The 17,547-nt window shown below is 45.3% G+C and overlaps 1 protein-coding gene across 1 annotated transcript in view; it reads left to right on the forward strand.

The window, feature by feature from the left end:
• The first annotated feature begins 5,993 nt into the window (after positions 1 to 5,993).
• Cfap221 (cilia and flagella associated protein 221) overlaps positions 5,994 to 17,547 on the forward strand; it is a 69,457-nt gene continuing 57,903 nt past the window's right edge. Inside the window, exons 1-4 of the mRNA XM_035444920.1 lie at positions 5,994 to 6,132; positions 10,126 to 10,226; positions 14,437 to 14,523; positions 14,691 to 14,789. Of these exons, the coding sequence (XP_035300811.1) occupies positions 5,994 to 6,132; positions 10,126 to 10,226; positions 14,437 to 14,523; positions 14,691 to 14,789 (426 nt within the window). The remainder of the gene's footprint in view (positions 6,133 to 10,125; positions 10,227 to 14,436; positions 14,524 to 14,690; positions 14,790 to 17,547) is intronic.

Consider the following 17,547-nt stretch of genomic DNA (forward strand, 5'->3'; position numbering starts at 1 on the left):
TCAGGAGGTCTCAGAGATTCTATATTCTTAATAAGCTCCAGCACCATGACTTATGCTGACTGAACATCGAGGGTTCAGAAATTAGCCTGGGAGTGTGTGGATGGGGGATAGCTCAGTTGGTAAAGTGTTTGCCTTGCAAGCATCAGGAGCTGAGTTTTTGATCCCCATAACCCACATAAAAAGAGCCAGGCATGGTCTCTCCAGCTTGCAACCCTAGTGCTGGGGAAACAGAGACAAGAGGATCCCTGGGACTTATTGATCAGCCAGTGGGATCAATAAGTCTCAATAAAAAAGGTGGGTGATAATTGAGGAATGACCAGAGATTGTATTCTGTTCTTCACATGTGCACATGCACATACATACATACACACACACACACACACACACACACACACACACACACACACACACACTCACACAAGAAATCATTGTATATCAGGAGTATGAAGCAGTAAGAATAAGATCATGGGATGTAGGTACAAAACAAGCAGAGGTGAGATGATGCCATTCAGCCCTCCTTTCTGGTCTCCTGCCCTTGGCCATCCATTTCATCCAAACTCTAATGCCCCTTGTGACTTCTGATGGATGCTGCAGCTCCAGAAACTATTTTCAGACACTACAAAGCTCAGAAGGAGAAAGATTTGGCAGTGGCTCAAATTGGCAATTAATCCAACAGGATCTAGAATCACCCAGGAGACAAATCTCTAGACTTGTCTTCCATGGAGTTTTTCAGACTGGCTAAACTGAGATGGAAATACCCACCCTGAATGAGGCAGCCATGGACTGGGGGCTTGGACTGAAAAAAAAAAAAGGAGAAAGTGAACCGAGCACCAGCATCCATCTCTCTCTGCTTCCTGAGGGAAGAATGTGGCCAGCCACCTCACACTGCTATTGGCATGGAGTCCCCCATGGTGGACTATTCTCTTGAACTAAGCCAAAATGAACCCATTTTCCTTCAGTTGCTTTTGTCAGGCATGAGAAAAGTAACTAATGCAATAGTATGTCTCTGTGTGCCCTTCTTAGAAGAGAGGACACCGTAGCATCTTAGTAGAGAGAAGTCTTAGTAGAGACAAAGATGTCTACAGAATTCTCCCAGAAGTTAGAGTCTCATACCCAAAATTGGATGACAGATGTACCCAGCCATAAATTGATCAAGCATTCATGCTTAGCCTGGAAGCATCTGCTAGAACCTAGCTGCTGTTAGACAGTGGACAATGACAACAGACGGTGACCCCATATGACAACAGGCACTTCGGCTTATGTGACCACATGGGTACTGTGTGCGTGCGTGTGCGTGTGCGTGTGCGTGTGTGTGTATGTGTGTGATAGGAAATAAGTTTTTTTGCTTTTTGTTTTTTGTTTGTTTTTGTTTTTTCGAGACAGGGTTTCTCTGTGTAGCTTTGGAGCCTATCCTGGCACTCGCTCTGGAGACCTCCCTCGAACTCACAGAGATCCACCTGCATCTACCTCCCAAGTGCTGGGATTAAAGGCATGTGCCACTGCCCAGTGGGAAATAAGTTTTTAACTAAGAAAAATGCAGCACACTATGCATTTATATAGGTAGGTGCATGGAAACATCTGTGTTTGGGGGAGGAGATCCATTCTGGGGGTGTGTGGTGTGAGATGATTCATGCTGGGGGTGTGTGGGGGGAGAAGATCCATGCTGGGAGTGGTGGGGGGAGATCCATTCTGGGGGTATGGGCAGGAAGGGCTTGAGAGTACTGGAAGTTGGGAGCCTCCTGCTCTCCTGAAGTCTTGTCCTGTTGGGGCACAAAGCATAAAGAGCTAATGCAAGCTGCTAGCTCACTCAATGATGACTTTCATTCTCTAGGTCAACAGTAACAAAGTAATCACTGTGAACTAAGAACTGTGTCAAGGGCTGTGGAAAATCCAAAGATTGCATGCCAGGGCTTTCCCCTAAGAATTCTGCTGTTTGAGACACATACATAGGCTGGGGTATAGCTCAGTTGATAGAGTGCTTGCCTAGCATGAAGGAATCCCTCCAGTCTCCTAGCCCCCACAGCACTACGCACAAATGGAATGTGGTTGGTCGTGCACATTTGCAGTTCCAGCACTGGGGAGGTAGAAGCAGGAGAATCAGAAAACTTGGCTACGTAGCAAGTTTGAAGTCAGCCCAAGATGTCTAAGACTCTATCTCAAAACCAAAATCAAAGCACACACACAAATAATGATGGGTGTAACACATAAAGAGATAAAGATGGTGGAACACAGTTGAGTGTGGAGGCACACGCCTACAATCCCAACATGTGAGGGGTAGAAGCAGGAGGATCAGGAGCTCAAAGTCATCAAATACAGAGAACTCTAGGCCATCCTAAGTTAGATGAGACCTGGACTCAAAAAGGTGTGGGGAAAAGGTCTATGAAAATCCAAAGAAGAAAGAGTCTCTCTGGCTGGAAACGTTATGAGGAGGGCTGAAAGTGAATCTTAAATAATGCCAGTGTTGAGTGTGTGTGTGTGTGTGTGTGTGTGTGTGTGTGTGTGTGTGTGTGTGTGTGTGTGTATGCATTCACGCATGCACTCGTGCCACAAAACACATGTGGAGGTCAGAGGATGACAACTTGAAGGAGTCACTTCTCTCCTTCCATCATATGGTTTTAAAGATCAAACTCAGGTCATCTTGCTTGGAAGCAAGCAATCTAACCACTGAGCAATCCTTCTAGTCCCAAGATCAAGTTTTAATAGGTGGTAATGATGGCAAGGAGAGAGGGAAAAGTGGATCCCACCCCCCCACACACACACACACCAAAAACCCCCCAATGAACCTATGCAGGTGGGGGAAGGGCTACATCCAGTATAACAGCTGTAGGAAGTAGACAGTATGTAAGAAGTGAGTCTTCTGGAGTCTTTTCACATGTGACTGTGAATAGCATCAAGTGCCAAGTCATACAGGACGGGAGGCAGACCAAAGAGCACGTGGACTGTGTAATCTTCCCATGCTTTGGGATTAGATTTGAAGTCTTCTCCACAAGTAGGAATTCAGGCCTGGTATAGCAAACCCAGCTAATAACTTGTGACCGGTGAAGTCCACGCTCTAGGGAAGGACCTTCTACTGTTGTTTTGCTAAACCAGATGTTGCCAAACTGCCTTCTAAATATTTATGCCTATACGAGTAGATTAGTACAGCCCTCAACCTTGGCCAGAGAAGCTGCTCTCTGCAGTGGGCAGCAGTTAATGCAGAGATTCGTAACTGGTCAAAATGCTGATGATCAGTGTCTACTGAGTTCTCAGCCTTACAGAACATCTATAGCAAGCCAGCTCCTGACCCAGGGCTCAAGGAAAATCAAAGAAGGAGGGTAGAAAGACAAAGAGCCAGAGGACAGTAGTAGCGCTGTGAAATGCTGCCTTCTGACCTGACATGGCCAGTGCACCCACGAACTCCCTGCAGCTGTGGCTGCCTGCACCAGACCTGCACAAGGTCAAGTCAACAAGATCAGTCAACTTTCCGGCAGGCAGCACTAACTGGAGTCAGTGGGTTATTAACAAAAGAGAAAGTGGAGGGGCCAGGATGAGTTAGTTGAGGGTTGTGGTCTGGGCTGGGAGTGCATATGATCAAGATACATTGTTTACAAGTATAAAATTGTCAAAGAATAAATAAAAGATGCACTAGTTTTTAAAAAGCATGGATTTAAAGGCGTAGGGTAATTTCTTCAAAATAATAGAAAGTACAGACAAAATTTGATTGGCTGATATTTGATCACGGTTGCAGTGGAGGAAGCAGAACTTCTTTTTAGCAGTCTGCCTGACTTGGCTAGTGTATAAACTTTACCATAAATCAAAGTGTGAAACTGGGGGAGTGGGTCGCGGAATGTACAGAAGGAGGTCCCGCCCCCATCTGCTCTGTCAGTCTCGCCAGTCCATGGTGTCGCCAAACTTTCTCAGCTCCTATGGGGAATCCATTGGTTTCCCACATAGTAAGTGGCACTCTCTAGTCTTTCTCAGGCTCTGAACCCTACTCAGAGCCCTAAGAAATTCGCCCTCGCTCCAGAACAAAAGCCGCCCAACTTCCTCCATGTTTGGGGACTGTTTGGGCGTGTCCCTCAGTATATCCTGGGAATGCGTCCACGTTGTCATGGCGACGCTTTGAGTAGGTTCCTGCGCGCCGCCGAATCCCGCCCCGGAACTATCATCTGCTGGGTAAGAGGCCTCGGACTAGGGGCCCTGAGTGTCCCAAGGTGGCTGCTGAGCTGCTAAAAGGGGAGCCCCAGGCAGGTGTCCAAAAGGTGTTCATCTTGGAACTGGGTCGGGGGTCCAATGAAATAATGGGGTTGGGGTAATGGGTGAGTCTGTGTTCTAACCAACTCTTAGCATGGGTTGGAGTTAAAGGAAGAGGGGATTGGCCGCGGTGAGGCCCTGCAACTTGACCCTACCTGAAATACAGGCAGTGATTGTGTGGGACCAAGAGCAGCAGAGGCTGGAGGGTGAGCTAGGAGTCCGATGTTGGAAGGCAGGTGTGCAGGAGGAGGGTTGAAGCCGGTCCCATGGCTGTGCTGAGGAGCAAGCCGCCTTTGCTACTGAAAGAGGGTGCAGGGGGAGACTACAGACCAACTTATTTCTGAAAATGATTGTTCGGCAGCTACTGTGTACTTTAACTGTATTTTTGCGTTCTCTGGTGTCTTCTTCAATGCTATGGGACTTCTCCAAGAAAAACCAAAGCAAAACTCGTAACATGCATTCTTGATTTTACCTTCAATTTCAGGGGCTTCCTGAGCAGCCCCCCTGGCTTGTGCAAAGGCATCTAGTTAAGAGTTGTGTCTGATATAGAAAATGTGGGGTTTGGGGCCAGTGAGATGGCTCAGTAGGGAAATATAAATGTACTTGCTTTGCAAGCCCAAGGACCTGAGTTCAATCCCCAGAACCCACATAAAAACTGGAATGAGAGAACAAATTTAGGTTTATCCTCTGATCTACACATGTACACTGCTTCTTCCCTTCAAGCACACACAAAATAATAATTAAAACTTTTAAAAATGTGGAATTATAAAGTTGTGTTTCAAGGCAAAACAGTGTTCTTGCCAAATGACTTATAAAATAGTAATTGAGAGAGAATGTTAAAAGGGGTTGGGAATCGGTGTTTAGGAATAGAGTGGAATTTCCAGTGACTGTCAAGGATCCATAGAGTTCCCAGGCATGCTCCAGGTCTCTGTGACCTGGCCACCTGCAGGCTTCATTACCTCTCTCTTGCCAACTCAAAATGTTGAAGAGACCCTTGTTCATACGTCTCTGTGGATGTGATGTGGAGACAAGTCAGAAAGAATTATACTTGACACATCTAGAATAATCTGGAAAGAGGGTTTTAATGACCCACTTAATCTAGATTAGATTGGCCTCTGGGTCTCTGTGGATTCATTGTTAATTGATGTGAGAAGATTCAGCCTATTGTGGGCAGCACTACCCCCTAGGCTAGGCTCTGCACAGGGTAAGAGTGAAGAAAGCCAGGAGGCAAGCACAGGAGCACTCATTTCTCTCTGCCTTTGACTGTGGATGTCAATGTGACCACTTGTTTGAGTTCCTGCCTCAACTTCCCCTTAGTGATCTGGAGTTGCAAGCCAAAATAAACCCTTTCTTCCCCTGCCTTGCTTTTTATCATAGCAACAGAAATGAAACTGGGAACTTTCCAAACTGACTGGGCTTTGAGAGCCCCTCTCCTCTTTGTGTGCCCAAGAAGCACCCCAGAAGCACACTTCAGAGAAGCTCTGAGAGTCATGGGAGAGTTTGAGGCACGTTGCTATATTGGGTTATGGTGTGTGATGTCAAATGATTAATGAGACAGCCGTGTGTGGGAATGCAGAGTCCAGCAGATGAGAGCAGGGAGGGCTGGAGCCACAGTACACCATGCAGAGACAAGTGGTACATTTGTCAAAAGCTAAGAAGAAATATGTGCGTGATTTCTCATGATGATTCCACTACTCCTGTTTTTCTTCCCAGGAAAAGACCTTTGACTCTAGAAGGGCAGCTCCATTTTTCACGAGAAGATGGCAGTTGTGAAAGCACCCATGCAGGAACTAAAAATTGTGGAAGAATCCTTGGATAAGGTGTCACCCCTCCTCTTGAAAAGCCTGGTGGAAGAACCCAAGAAAAGAACAGAAGTGCCTAACCATCTCCTAGAATCCAGTAAGTGGGCAACAACCATTTGTCTACAAATTATGTCTCCAGGGGATCCAAAGTCCAAGAAGTTGGGGTTGTGGGTACTGATTTTGCTGTATCATTTTATAGGTTCATAATAGTTTTATTATTAAGAATGGTAGTTCTGGGGGAGGGCCTAGGCCCAGCCCAGGATGATGTGGTGGACTTTGGGGAACCCCTATGGAGGGCCCTACCCTCCCTGGGGAGCAGAGGGAGGATGGGGTAGGGAGTAGGTGGGGGATTGGGAGAGAGGGTTGGGGGGAGGGGAGGGAGAGGGAGAGGGAGAGGGAGAAGGGATTGACATGTGAAGCAAGCTTGCTCCTAATTTATATATATTATATATATATATATATATATAATATATATATGTAGTTCTATCTAGGTCTAGCTGCTTAAAAGATAGATTTAAAGCAACATTTATTTTTATTTCATTTACATATATGTTTGCATGTGTAAGCCACATGTGTGGGGGTGTCCATGCAGGCTCTAAGAGGGGAGGACATTAGATCCCCCAGAGCTAGAGTCACAGGCAGTTGCAATCCATTTCACATGGATGCTAGGAACCAAACTCAGGTCCCCTGGAAGAACTAAAAGTGCTTTCAACCGCTGAACCATTTCTCTTGCCTCCAAACAATAGATTTTTGTGATATAAATTAATCACCAAGATCCATGCTTCCTTTTTTCACATGCTGCTGTGTGAGGAGCAAAGCAAGATTAGAAAATTCAGTGAGTAAAGTGCCTGTCTTACAAGCATGAGGACATGAGTGGAGCACACTGTGACTCCAGCTTCACCGAGGAGGATCCCCGAGGATTGGGGGATCCCTGAGGCTCACTGGCTGGCCATCCTAGACTAAGTGGCTATTTCCGGGCCACTAAGAGAACCTGCCTTTAAAAACAACGTGGAGGATGGATGACAACCAACATTGTCTTACAGTCTACACACACACACACACACACACACACACACACACACACACACACACACACACAGAGTTAACATATGAATAAAAAAACAATGTCAGAGAAAGACTGAAATGCTCTCCCACCAAGGCTGACATGTAGCAAAGCATTTGCAGAAAATATGAGCGCTACTCAGATGACCCAAAAGCCCACCACACTGCAATATAAGAATCCTGATATACATCACCCACTGTTGAACTCTGACCTTACCCCTGTCCTACCCCACTTCCATTTCCTAAAGTGCTTTTCTCTCAATGAACTATTTCTGTTTTACCACCACTCACATGTCCTGGATGCAGGTTACATTTCAAAGGGTTGCCAAGAACTCTTTCCTTTCCTTTTCTCTCTCTCTTGATGAGATGTCAGGGCAACTCTGGCAATTCTTTAGATAGAGTTATAATCTGATAAAGTAAAACAAGAAACTGCTAGGTTTGCACAAGGGATTTACCACAGTCCCTTCCCTGTAAAGGGATTCTCTGATGAGGTTCTTGGAACCATCCTGACTTATAGCTGGGAGGGGAGAGGCCAAAAGCAGCTATTGCTTGTGCTGGATTTTTGCTTGTCTGCTGGTGTATGGCTTCAATGGACTCCCTTCTCACCTCTCCCCAGTTTTCCTGTCTCTCTTTCCAACTTCACCCTGAGCTGTCTGACCTGACACCATTGCTGTGCACATGACCTGTCTGACTTATCCCAGCACCAGCCACAGAAGTCACCCACCAGGAAAGCCTCTGGGAAAATCCTAACCTCTGGGAGAGGCTAACCATTGATCTTCATGAGTTTCACCTGATGGCCATACAACAACTTCCTGAAAACATCTTATTTCTGTTTCACTGTTGGAGCAGCTGACATGTGGGGAATTCCCACCATTTACCGGAAGTGGACACCTTGTGAGGGAGGAGGTGACTGACATTCAGCTGATGGCAAGCCATGGCCAGCTCTCATGTTTAGTAGCCCCATTCTAGTTTCACTTCCATTGCTGAGGTGAAATACCCTGACAAAGGCGACTTAGGGGAGAACGGGTCTATCTGTTTCAGTTCACAATTCCGGGTTGCAGTCCATCACAGCAGGGGATTCAAGACTTTTGAAGCAGCTACTCACATCCCATCCGTAGTCAAGAGCAGAGAGACATAAAAGCATGCTTGTGTTCTCTGATACAGTCCAGGACCCCCAAATCAGGGAACAGTGCCTACAGTTTCAGTCTGGGTCTTCCCACATCAAGACAGTCTCCCACAGACATGCTCACAGGCCAACTTGATCTTGAGTCTAGATTCTAGACAGTCCTTCATTGAGACCCTCTTCCTAGGTGATTGTAGGTTGTATCAAGTTTAAAACTAGCCACACCCCCAACATATACACACTGATCCTACAAGCCCACCTTAAACTTTAGAAATGCATTTGTTCCATGAGACTCTTGTCACCTTAAGATTGTCAAGTATACGCTGGTGTACTTGACCATTTCTGGGCAGGAGCACTGCATGCTGCTTTATGACCCCAAACCAAAAAAAAATTTAGCACTAAAAACAGCTGATTTCCAATGCTGAAGATCAGTCCAAGAGCTTTCTACTTACCAAGCAAGGGGAGCTATTCCTGAGCTCGTTTCCTGCCCAAGAGTAAATAGTGGGATGGTAAAACAAGATTTTAAAAAATAAATAAATAAGATCTTTCTTTCCTTCCTTTTTTCCTTTTTGTCTTGTTTTGCTTTTGAGAGGTCTGATGTAGCCCAATCTGGCCTGAATCTTCTTATGTGGCTAAAGCTAGCCTTAAATCCTTAGTCCTCCTAATTGTAGGGATTATTAAAGCCATGTGTTACCATGCCTGGTTTAAAACACTTTCTTAAAAAAAATAAAAATAAAAATAAAGGAATTTTTTTTCTTTTTTGCGACTAGGTCTGTCTGTGTAGCCCTAGCTATCCTGGAACTTAATTATATAGACTAAGGTGGCTTCAGATTCACAGAGATCTTCCTGCCTCTGTACCCCCACTTTCTAGTCCTGGGATTAAAGGTGTTTGCCACCACATACAGCTCTGAAAAATACTTTTGATTAGACTCTGAGTCTAGGTAAATTTGGTTGTTTTACTGCAGTGTAGGTCAGTGAAGCCAGTTTTTCTTATTGTGTCATGGGAGGTCATGGGAAATTCCTGTAAAGGAACCAAGTAATCTTGATCCCTCTCCTCTTTCAATTTCGTTTAAAGAATAGCTGAAATGGATGTAGCTAAGTTGGTAGAGCCCTGCCTAACATACATGAGACCTTGAGTCCCATCTCCAGCACCACATAAAGGAACGTGGTAGCACATGTCTGCAACACCACACTCAGGAGAGAACTTTCCAAAGACAAGCCTGTTATGTGCTTGTAAACCTAGCACCAGGGAGGCAGAGTCAACCAGCTCTCTAGGACTCACTGGCCAACCAGCCTGGCCTACTATCTAAGTTACAGGCCTGAGAGATGTCTTGTCTCAAAAAATCAAAAAACAAAAACAAGTAGACAACACCTGAGGAATGATACCAGAAGCTGTCCTTTGACCCCTACAAGTACACACACAAAAACATGCATGACATATGTGGAGAACAAATAACTTTAATAGGTAATAGGCATGTGTAAACAAGATGAAAAGAAGAGGATGGAGACAAGGCCAGTCTGTCAAGGGCACTGGTTGCTCTTGTAGACCTGAGTTCGGTCCCCAACACTCGTATCAGGCAGCTAACAGCTGCCTGGAACTCCAGCTCTAGGGGATCTGACATCCTCTTCTGGCCTCTATAGGCAGGCAGGCAGGCAGACAGGGGCACATACGTGCACACACACACACACACACACACACACACACACACACACACACGTCTTTTTTTAAACAGAAAAGCAGACCCAGTCCAGTTTATTTGGGACTCCTAATCCATCTATTGACAGTTGTATTCACTCTCTGGGCATTGCGTGTGCTTAAAGTGCCCAAAAGGAAAGACAGCCCAATACTACTACTTCAATGTAGTATTCTGTAGAGCTCATGATGGACTTGTCTTTCTTTTATAGAGGTCTATACCAAGATTCTGAACAATAAGGCCATCCAGGCCAGACCAGGCATAGTTCATTTTGGAGGCTATGAGATAGAGAAACAGCACCAACAGATTCTGGTAGGTACTTCTGAAGGGCATGGGATGGGGAGCATTTATATTCCTAATTCAGACATAGACCAGGAGCCAGGGAGGTGGCTCAAGTGGGAGGTGCTTGCTGCACAATCATGAAGACCTGAGTTTGATTTTCAGCACCTTGTCAAAAAGCTGGGTTTGGTGGTTTGTAAGCCCATTTGCCAGGAAGGTGGAGACGGGTGGATAGAGGGACTTACTGGACAGCCAGAATCCAGGTAAAAGTGAGAATTCTTGTTTCAACAGTAAAATGACTGTGTGGGTAAAGGCACTCACCAACAAGCTTGATAGCCTGAGTTCAAGCCAGAGGAACTACATGGTAGAGGGAGAAAACTAACTCCTACAACTTGTCCTCTGACCTCTATCAGCAATCCACTGTCCCCCATAAGTAAATAAGCATAACAAAAAATTTAAAGGTAGGACCAACAAGATAGCTCAAATTGTTAAAGCACTTGCCACCAATCCTGACAGCCTGAGTTCGATCCCCAGGATCCCCATGACAGAGTGAGGCAAGTTGTCTGAGCTCCACACATGTGCCATGGCAATGCTCACCCCCCAAATAAATAACTTTAAAAAATTAGCTAGAAAATGACTAAGAAAGACACTCAAGGTTGACCTTTGGTCTCCACATACACACATACACACATGGGTACAGGTGCTTGAACACACACAAATACAAATAGAGAAAGACAGAGACAGAGAGAGAGGGAGAGAGGGAGAGAGTGAGTTCGAAAGAGAGAGAGAGACTTAGTCAGAAAGGCAATTCCTTGAAAAAACATCAGTGTCCTTAAACAGAGTATTTTCTTCTTAGCATTCTTTCCAAAACTGTGTCCCTCCTAGGCCACGGTAGAGACCAAAGTCTGGGCTTCACAGAAGCCCTGTAGATGGGACCCCCCCATTTCAAAAGTTTAATCCATTCGCTCCTGTGCACAGGATATTGAGTAAGGGGGGTGGGACTGCATTCTGGGACTGTCTTCCTCCAAACCAGTATGGTTACAACACTGGGGAAGAGGATGTCTTTCCTAGGACATCCCAGACAGGGCTGCCTTTGACCTGCTCTGCTCAGGTGCCATGCCTGCCCAGAGATGTATCTAGGTGTGGGAGGTGGTCACTCCATTGTACACATTGTCTCTGCCAGAAGGGCTGATTTAGGCATGGCACCTCTTTGCTGTTCTTATTTTACCATGTAGGTTGGGATTTAGATAATAACATGAATGAGATGAGGGGACTGGAGAGATTGCTTAGCAGTTAAGCATTCCTACTGCCCTTGCAGAGGACCTGACTTTGGTTCCCAGCACCCATATTGGGCAAGTTCACAACTACCTGTAACTCTCTAGCTCCATGGGATCAGACACATCCTCCTGGCCTTCTCGGGCACCAGCAGGCATGTGCTCAAACACAACGGCATACATGCACATATAACTAAAGATAAAATCTTTAAGATCTGAAGTCTCAGCTCTGTTTCACCCTGTTGGAGGGCAGCCATGAGTCTGCCTTTTTTCATATTGCTACTTTCTCAGTGTCCAGGACAATGCTTGACACACAGATGACGTTCAACAAACACTTGCAGAGGAAAGACTCTGAACTCACTCTCAGAAAAGGTTGACTTGGATATTCACTCACTCAGTACTGACAGTGTGACGCCTAAAGCATGATACTGATTCTATCAGACATTAAAACAGAGAAGCAGTCGATAAAAGTACAACATGATTTCATCTTAAAAGCATTCAGGGAGATGCTGGGAAAGCCAGCTTCCTGTTCCCATCAGGAAATCTAACTAGAAGCCCAAAGCAATTGCCTTAAGGTTCTAACCAAAAGTATTCATAACTTTTAGAAGTGCTGGTACTAAGTAAGTGTGTGGGCTCAGCCACAGAAGACACAGTTATATGGACCTGCTTCCCCACTCACAAAGCTCAGGGAACAGTAATGAAGAGAGGACAGAAAGAATGTGAGAGTCAGATGATGGGGAGGAGTGCTATGAAATACAGCCTTCTAGATATGGCTTGGCTTTGCACATAACTCACCGCAGCTATGGATGCCTGCACAAGACCGTCACAAGATCAAGCCAGTCAAAAATCCAAGCAAGGCTTGGGGAAAGACTACTGAGGCCCCAGCCCTAACTGGGGAGCTATTGGCAGTTGATGGCCACTAGTGGAGGGAGAGTCAGTTTTCTTCTGAGGTGTGTTAACCAAAGGATGCTATGCCCCAGTGAATGACCTCACACTCGGTGTGCATATGGGCGGCCCTAGTTTCAAAAAGATTCTTGTCAAACAAGGGGAGAACTCTTAACTGTTCTGTTTTACTAGGGTCCCTCCTCCCCCCCAAAAAAAAAATCAACAGAAGTCTTTTATCGTGCCAAAAAATGATACCAAATCATTCTTAAATTCCAGGACTCTGCAGCAGGGTACCTAAGGTCTTCATCATCAGCCGGCTGCACAGTTTCTTTTTCAGAAAGAAACTAAAAACCTTTCTCATATCTTTGATTGTAACTGCCATGGGTTGCTGAGTGAAAGCAGCTGAACTCAAAACAAGTGTGATACCAATTCCTTCAAGGATTAACCCTGGGCTTGATGTACTGAACTCACAACACCTGTGCTGTCCCAAACCCTGCAGGTCAAACTGAGAGATCCCTTGTCCTGAATGATGGTGTTGATGGGGACTTGGGCACAGGCTTGGGTACACTCAGAGCTCATCTTGAGATGGAAGCTGGGTCTAACAACCTTGGACATATTCTGGGAGAGTATTCTGCTACAGATGGTTCAGGTAGCAGCCAGTGCCTGTTGGTTTCCTAGCCTGTTCAACTGGGATTTCCTTTTCTTCCCAAGGAGATTCAACCCTACCTTGACACCACTGAAGTCCCTCAGGATGGTTCACAGTAATTGCAGTCCCTCAGAGTGAGGTAGACATTTTCTGGAATGTAGGTAGTCTGATTACTGAGATGGTCTTCATTCTTGTAGTAGATGAGACAAGGACTTTACCAGGATTTGGCGCAGGAAATGATGCAATTTGCCCACAAGAGGAATGGTTGAGGGCATGTTCATTAACACTGAGGTCATGTAGATCTAAAGGGTCTGAGGCCTCTGTTTGAATGCATATTTGTATCAGTGCTAGAGTCTACTTGGAAATTTTAAGCAATGACCTGTGTTTTGTTTTGATTTTTCAAAACCCAAGACCCCTTACATTCTTTGTCTTTCTCCTTTAGGGGATAGATTTTTTGTCTGATAAATTATGTTTATTAATAAAGAAGCCATTACTTTTCCTAGGAGACAGCCCGTGTGGTTGTGGGCCCAGACAAGACTCATTAACCCGTAATGAGCAGTGCCCTCTGGATTTCTGTTCAACCCCCTGTTACAGTTTTTAAGGACTCTACCCTTCCTGAGATGTTGATTCTCAAAATTAGGGCAGGACTAACCATGTCTCCTCAGGATTAAAGGATGAGGAACCAGGACTAGCCATTTCTTCTCCTCAGGATGTAAGGATGCAGTCAGGACTAGCCGTGTCTCTCCTCAGGATGTAGGGATGAGGAACCAGGACTAGCCATTGTCTCTCCAGTCCTAAAAAAATCATTTTGTGATAATCAATTGACAATCTAGAACTTGAAATTAAAAGCATCATAACTTTTTGAGACACCCTTTCTCTCTCTCTCTCTCTCTCTCTCTCTCTCTCTCTCTCTCTCTCTCTCTCTCTCTCTGTCTCTCGTGTTGTGTGTGTGTGTGTGTGTGTGTGTGTGTGTGTGTGTGTGTGTGTGTGTGTGTGTGCATATATGTATGTAAGTGCATGCATGTGTATACATGAGGAAGTCAGAAGAGGGCCTGTCGTCTTCCTCAATCATTTTCTACCATATTTTTTGAGACAGAGTCTCTCACTGAACCTGGAGCTAATCGGTTCTTCCAGACTTGCTAGTTAAGGAGCCCTAGGGGTTCTCCATCTCTTCCCCAGAACTGGCGTTCACAGATACAAACTGCTGTGGCCACACCCAGATTTTTACATGGGTGGATGGGGATCTGAACTCAGTTCCTCATGCTTGCCCAGCAAGCAATTCACTGGCTAAGCCATCTCCCATCCCATATTTCACACCTTTTAAAAAGTTTAAAGTAACAGGTGTCCTCAAATCCTCTTTGTAATAAAGATGAGGTGCAAGCAATGAAGAGAGGAATATGTAATAAGTCAAATCCTAACTCATCCTTCTCTCTGCCAGTACATTGCCAATATTTCAGATGAAGACACACACCTTCATATTTTACCACCGCAGACCAAATACTTCAGGATCGCCTATGAGAAGAAGGTACTGTCCCTGGGTCACATTCCCTGCTGAGGGAGATGTAGGGTGGGTTGTGGTTTCTGTCTCAGGCCCTCCAGGACAAGAGTGTGTGCACCCTCCATCCCACCCCACCCCCAGTGCCAGTCTGCCAGGGCTGGGGCCTGTCCCAACACAGCCTACCTGCCTTCCAGGAGCATCGCCTCATCCCAGGCTTGTCTCTCATGGTCACTGTTACGTTTTCTCCAGATGAGTGGCGTTACTATTATGACTGCATCCGCATTCACTGTAAGGTGAGTTTCTGGAAGTAGCCATCTGGGTAGTAGGGTGGGGGGGGTGCGGGACACACTTCATATCCCAAAGGAAGATAAAGGAGAGCTAGAGGGGCCTCTCAGTTTCTCATTGTTGTAGGAGCTAGATGGCCCACAGCTATACCTTCCTTCCAGCTGGAAAGAGATTTGGACATGGCGATCCTGAGCAGGTTCCCAAAACATCCTACTGTTCTCTGCCGGTGCCTAACACTTCACGTATCATAGCCCAATGGGGAGAAAATAGAGCCAGGACAACCCCTCAGCACTCTCGGAGTAGTGGGTGAGGGAGTAGGCTCAGGGCTGCACCTGCACCTCAAATAGGATGTCACCACGGAGAACCTGGGAAGACTTCCTGGATGCTGCACTGCAATCCTCCACTGCCTGTGCCAAACCTCCATTTATCCTGTGGTGCCGGGGGCCCCGTGAAAGCTTTGTCAACTAACTCTTATGTGCTCCTTTAAGTGCAGGGATAGAAAATAAATGATGCCCCATTCTGTAGTTATAAACACTGCTGACTGGTCTGAGACTCCAGCAGCAATGTCCACAGACAGTGAGGCCTTGGAGAAGTGACCTGAGATGCCCACACTGGTTGAGGTCTCAGGGGTCTCTTCAAGGTCTCTTCATTCACCCTTCAGCCTCCAGCCTGAGTCAGCAGCTCCTGCACTCACCTCCTCTTGCCTTTTTGTTTGTCACAGGCCTAGTCTTGGAAGTTCAGAAGCTGCAAAGTTAGCTGCACTCAGTGGAAGGCTACAATTTAGCAGCAAATGGGTTTCTTTTTTTTTTCTTTCAAATAATGTTATTATTACTTACAGTTTGTATAGTAAGGTCAGGCTTAAAGATATTTTCCCTTTGATTTTCCTTTTTATAATGCCTCTGCCTGGAGTAGTTTCAGCACTGAAGAGGCTGTGGCAGAAGGGTCTCAAGTTCAAGGCCATCCTGGGACATATCCAAACCCTGGATAAGAAATAAAGCTAAGGCTAGGAAGACAGTTCCGTGGGGAAAGCACGGAACTTTTTGCAAGCCTGAAGTCCTGAGTTCAAATTCCCAGAATCTGTGTAAAAATGTAGGTGTGAATGCACACCTGTGTCCCCAGAACTGCACTGTGACAGAAACAGGAGGATTGCCCAGACTACCTTGTCCTAGGTTCATTGAGAGACCTTGTCTCGAGGGAGTAAGGCAGAAAGCATGGAGCAGGGCACCACATCTTCCTCTGGCTGCCTCATGCATTCACAGGCATGCATGCCAACATACATATGTGTAAATACTATACATATATATGCATATATATATACAATAAAACTAAAAAACAAGCAAGCAAATACATAAAAACTGAATATTCTAACATAATACAACCCAAAGATACACTAATTTGATACATGCCAAGGAGAAAATAAGAAGACAACATTGCTGCCAAGGGGAAACAGAATAAAAATGAAGCCTGCAATTCCATAATTAAAACATTATGTTCCTATAAGAACAGAATTATGGGTGGGCTTAGGCCCTATCCCAAAGGATACAATAGACTCTGATGACCCCCCCCCATGGAAGGCCTCACCATCCAGGGGGAGCAGAAAGGATATGTGATAGGTAGGGTTTTAGTTGGGGGAGGTGGTAGGGGAGGACGGGAGGAGAAGGGAACTGGGATTGTCATATAAAACAATCTTGTTTCCAATTCAAAGGAAAAAAAGGACAGAATTATTTCGTATGCACAATTAAAAAAAATTCTACAGTTAGTAGCACGCAATAGTCTTGAATCTGAGCCAAAGTGTTTCAGACAGTGTTGACTGTTATCATTTGCAGTCACAGCATGCTGCAAGTGTACATGTCCTGTGTTCAGAACCAAGTCTACAGTGGCATCAAGCAATGAACCATGGGCGAGTATTACTAGAAACATCTCAGATTCATCACGCATCTGATTTTCAAATTAATTTTTGGTCATTGTGCATTTAGAAACATTTTATTATTACCAAGTATTTTTTTAGCCCCATATTCAGTTATGTGACCACATACAGAGTCAAGAAGCTGGGGTATAGAGTTTCAGGGCGCATTTCACAAGGTGAATAAAGGTATTCTATATTGACACCATACTTTTTTACATTTTAAGGCCATAGCCTGCTTTGAATTTTAAAGTTATCTTTAAGGGAAAGGCCTGGAGAAATTAAAGGCCTTGTTCAAGATCACCACCAAGCTAGAATTAACTAGAACTGGTCTCTGTGTTCTCTTCCTGCTGAATGGTTTTCCACTCTTCTTTGAGGTTCTCTTGGTCCCTAGACAATGTCTCCCCTTATAATTTCCCCAGAGGAAGCAAGTAGAACAGCATCTTTGTATTTACATTGGGGGATTAGTACCTTTAGCTTTCACAGGTAGTAGCAAATATGTGGTTCCAGTTAGCCAGACAGTGGTGGCCCACACCTCTAATCCCAACACTGGGGAGGCAGAGGCAGGTGGATCTCTGTGAGCTCGAGGCCAGATTAGTCTACAGAGTTACCTCCAGGACAGCCAAGGCTGTTACACAGAGAAACTCTGCATTGAAAAATAAAAGATACACTTCAACATCTTTTGTGCTTTGTTTATGGTTTAAAAATGCAAGTTTTAGGGGTTTAGAGATGGTTCAGTCAGTAAAGTACTCGCCATGCAAGCATGAGGACCTGAGTCTGACCCCTAGAACACACTTTTTAAAAATTCTGGCTATGGTGATATGTGCTTGTCATCTCATTGCTGGGGATGGGGTAGAGACAAG

The sequence above is a fragment of the Cricetulus griseus genome, chromosome 5 (assembly GCF_003668045.3).
Source record: "Cricetulus griseus strain 17A/GY chromosome 5, alternate assembly CriGri-PICRH-1.0, whole genome shotgun sequence".
Lineage (NCBI taxonomy): Eukaryota > Metazoa > Chordata > Mammalia > Rodentia > Cricetidae > Cricetulus > Cricetulus griseus.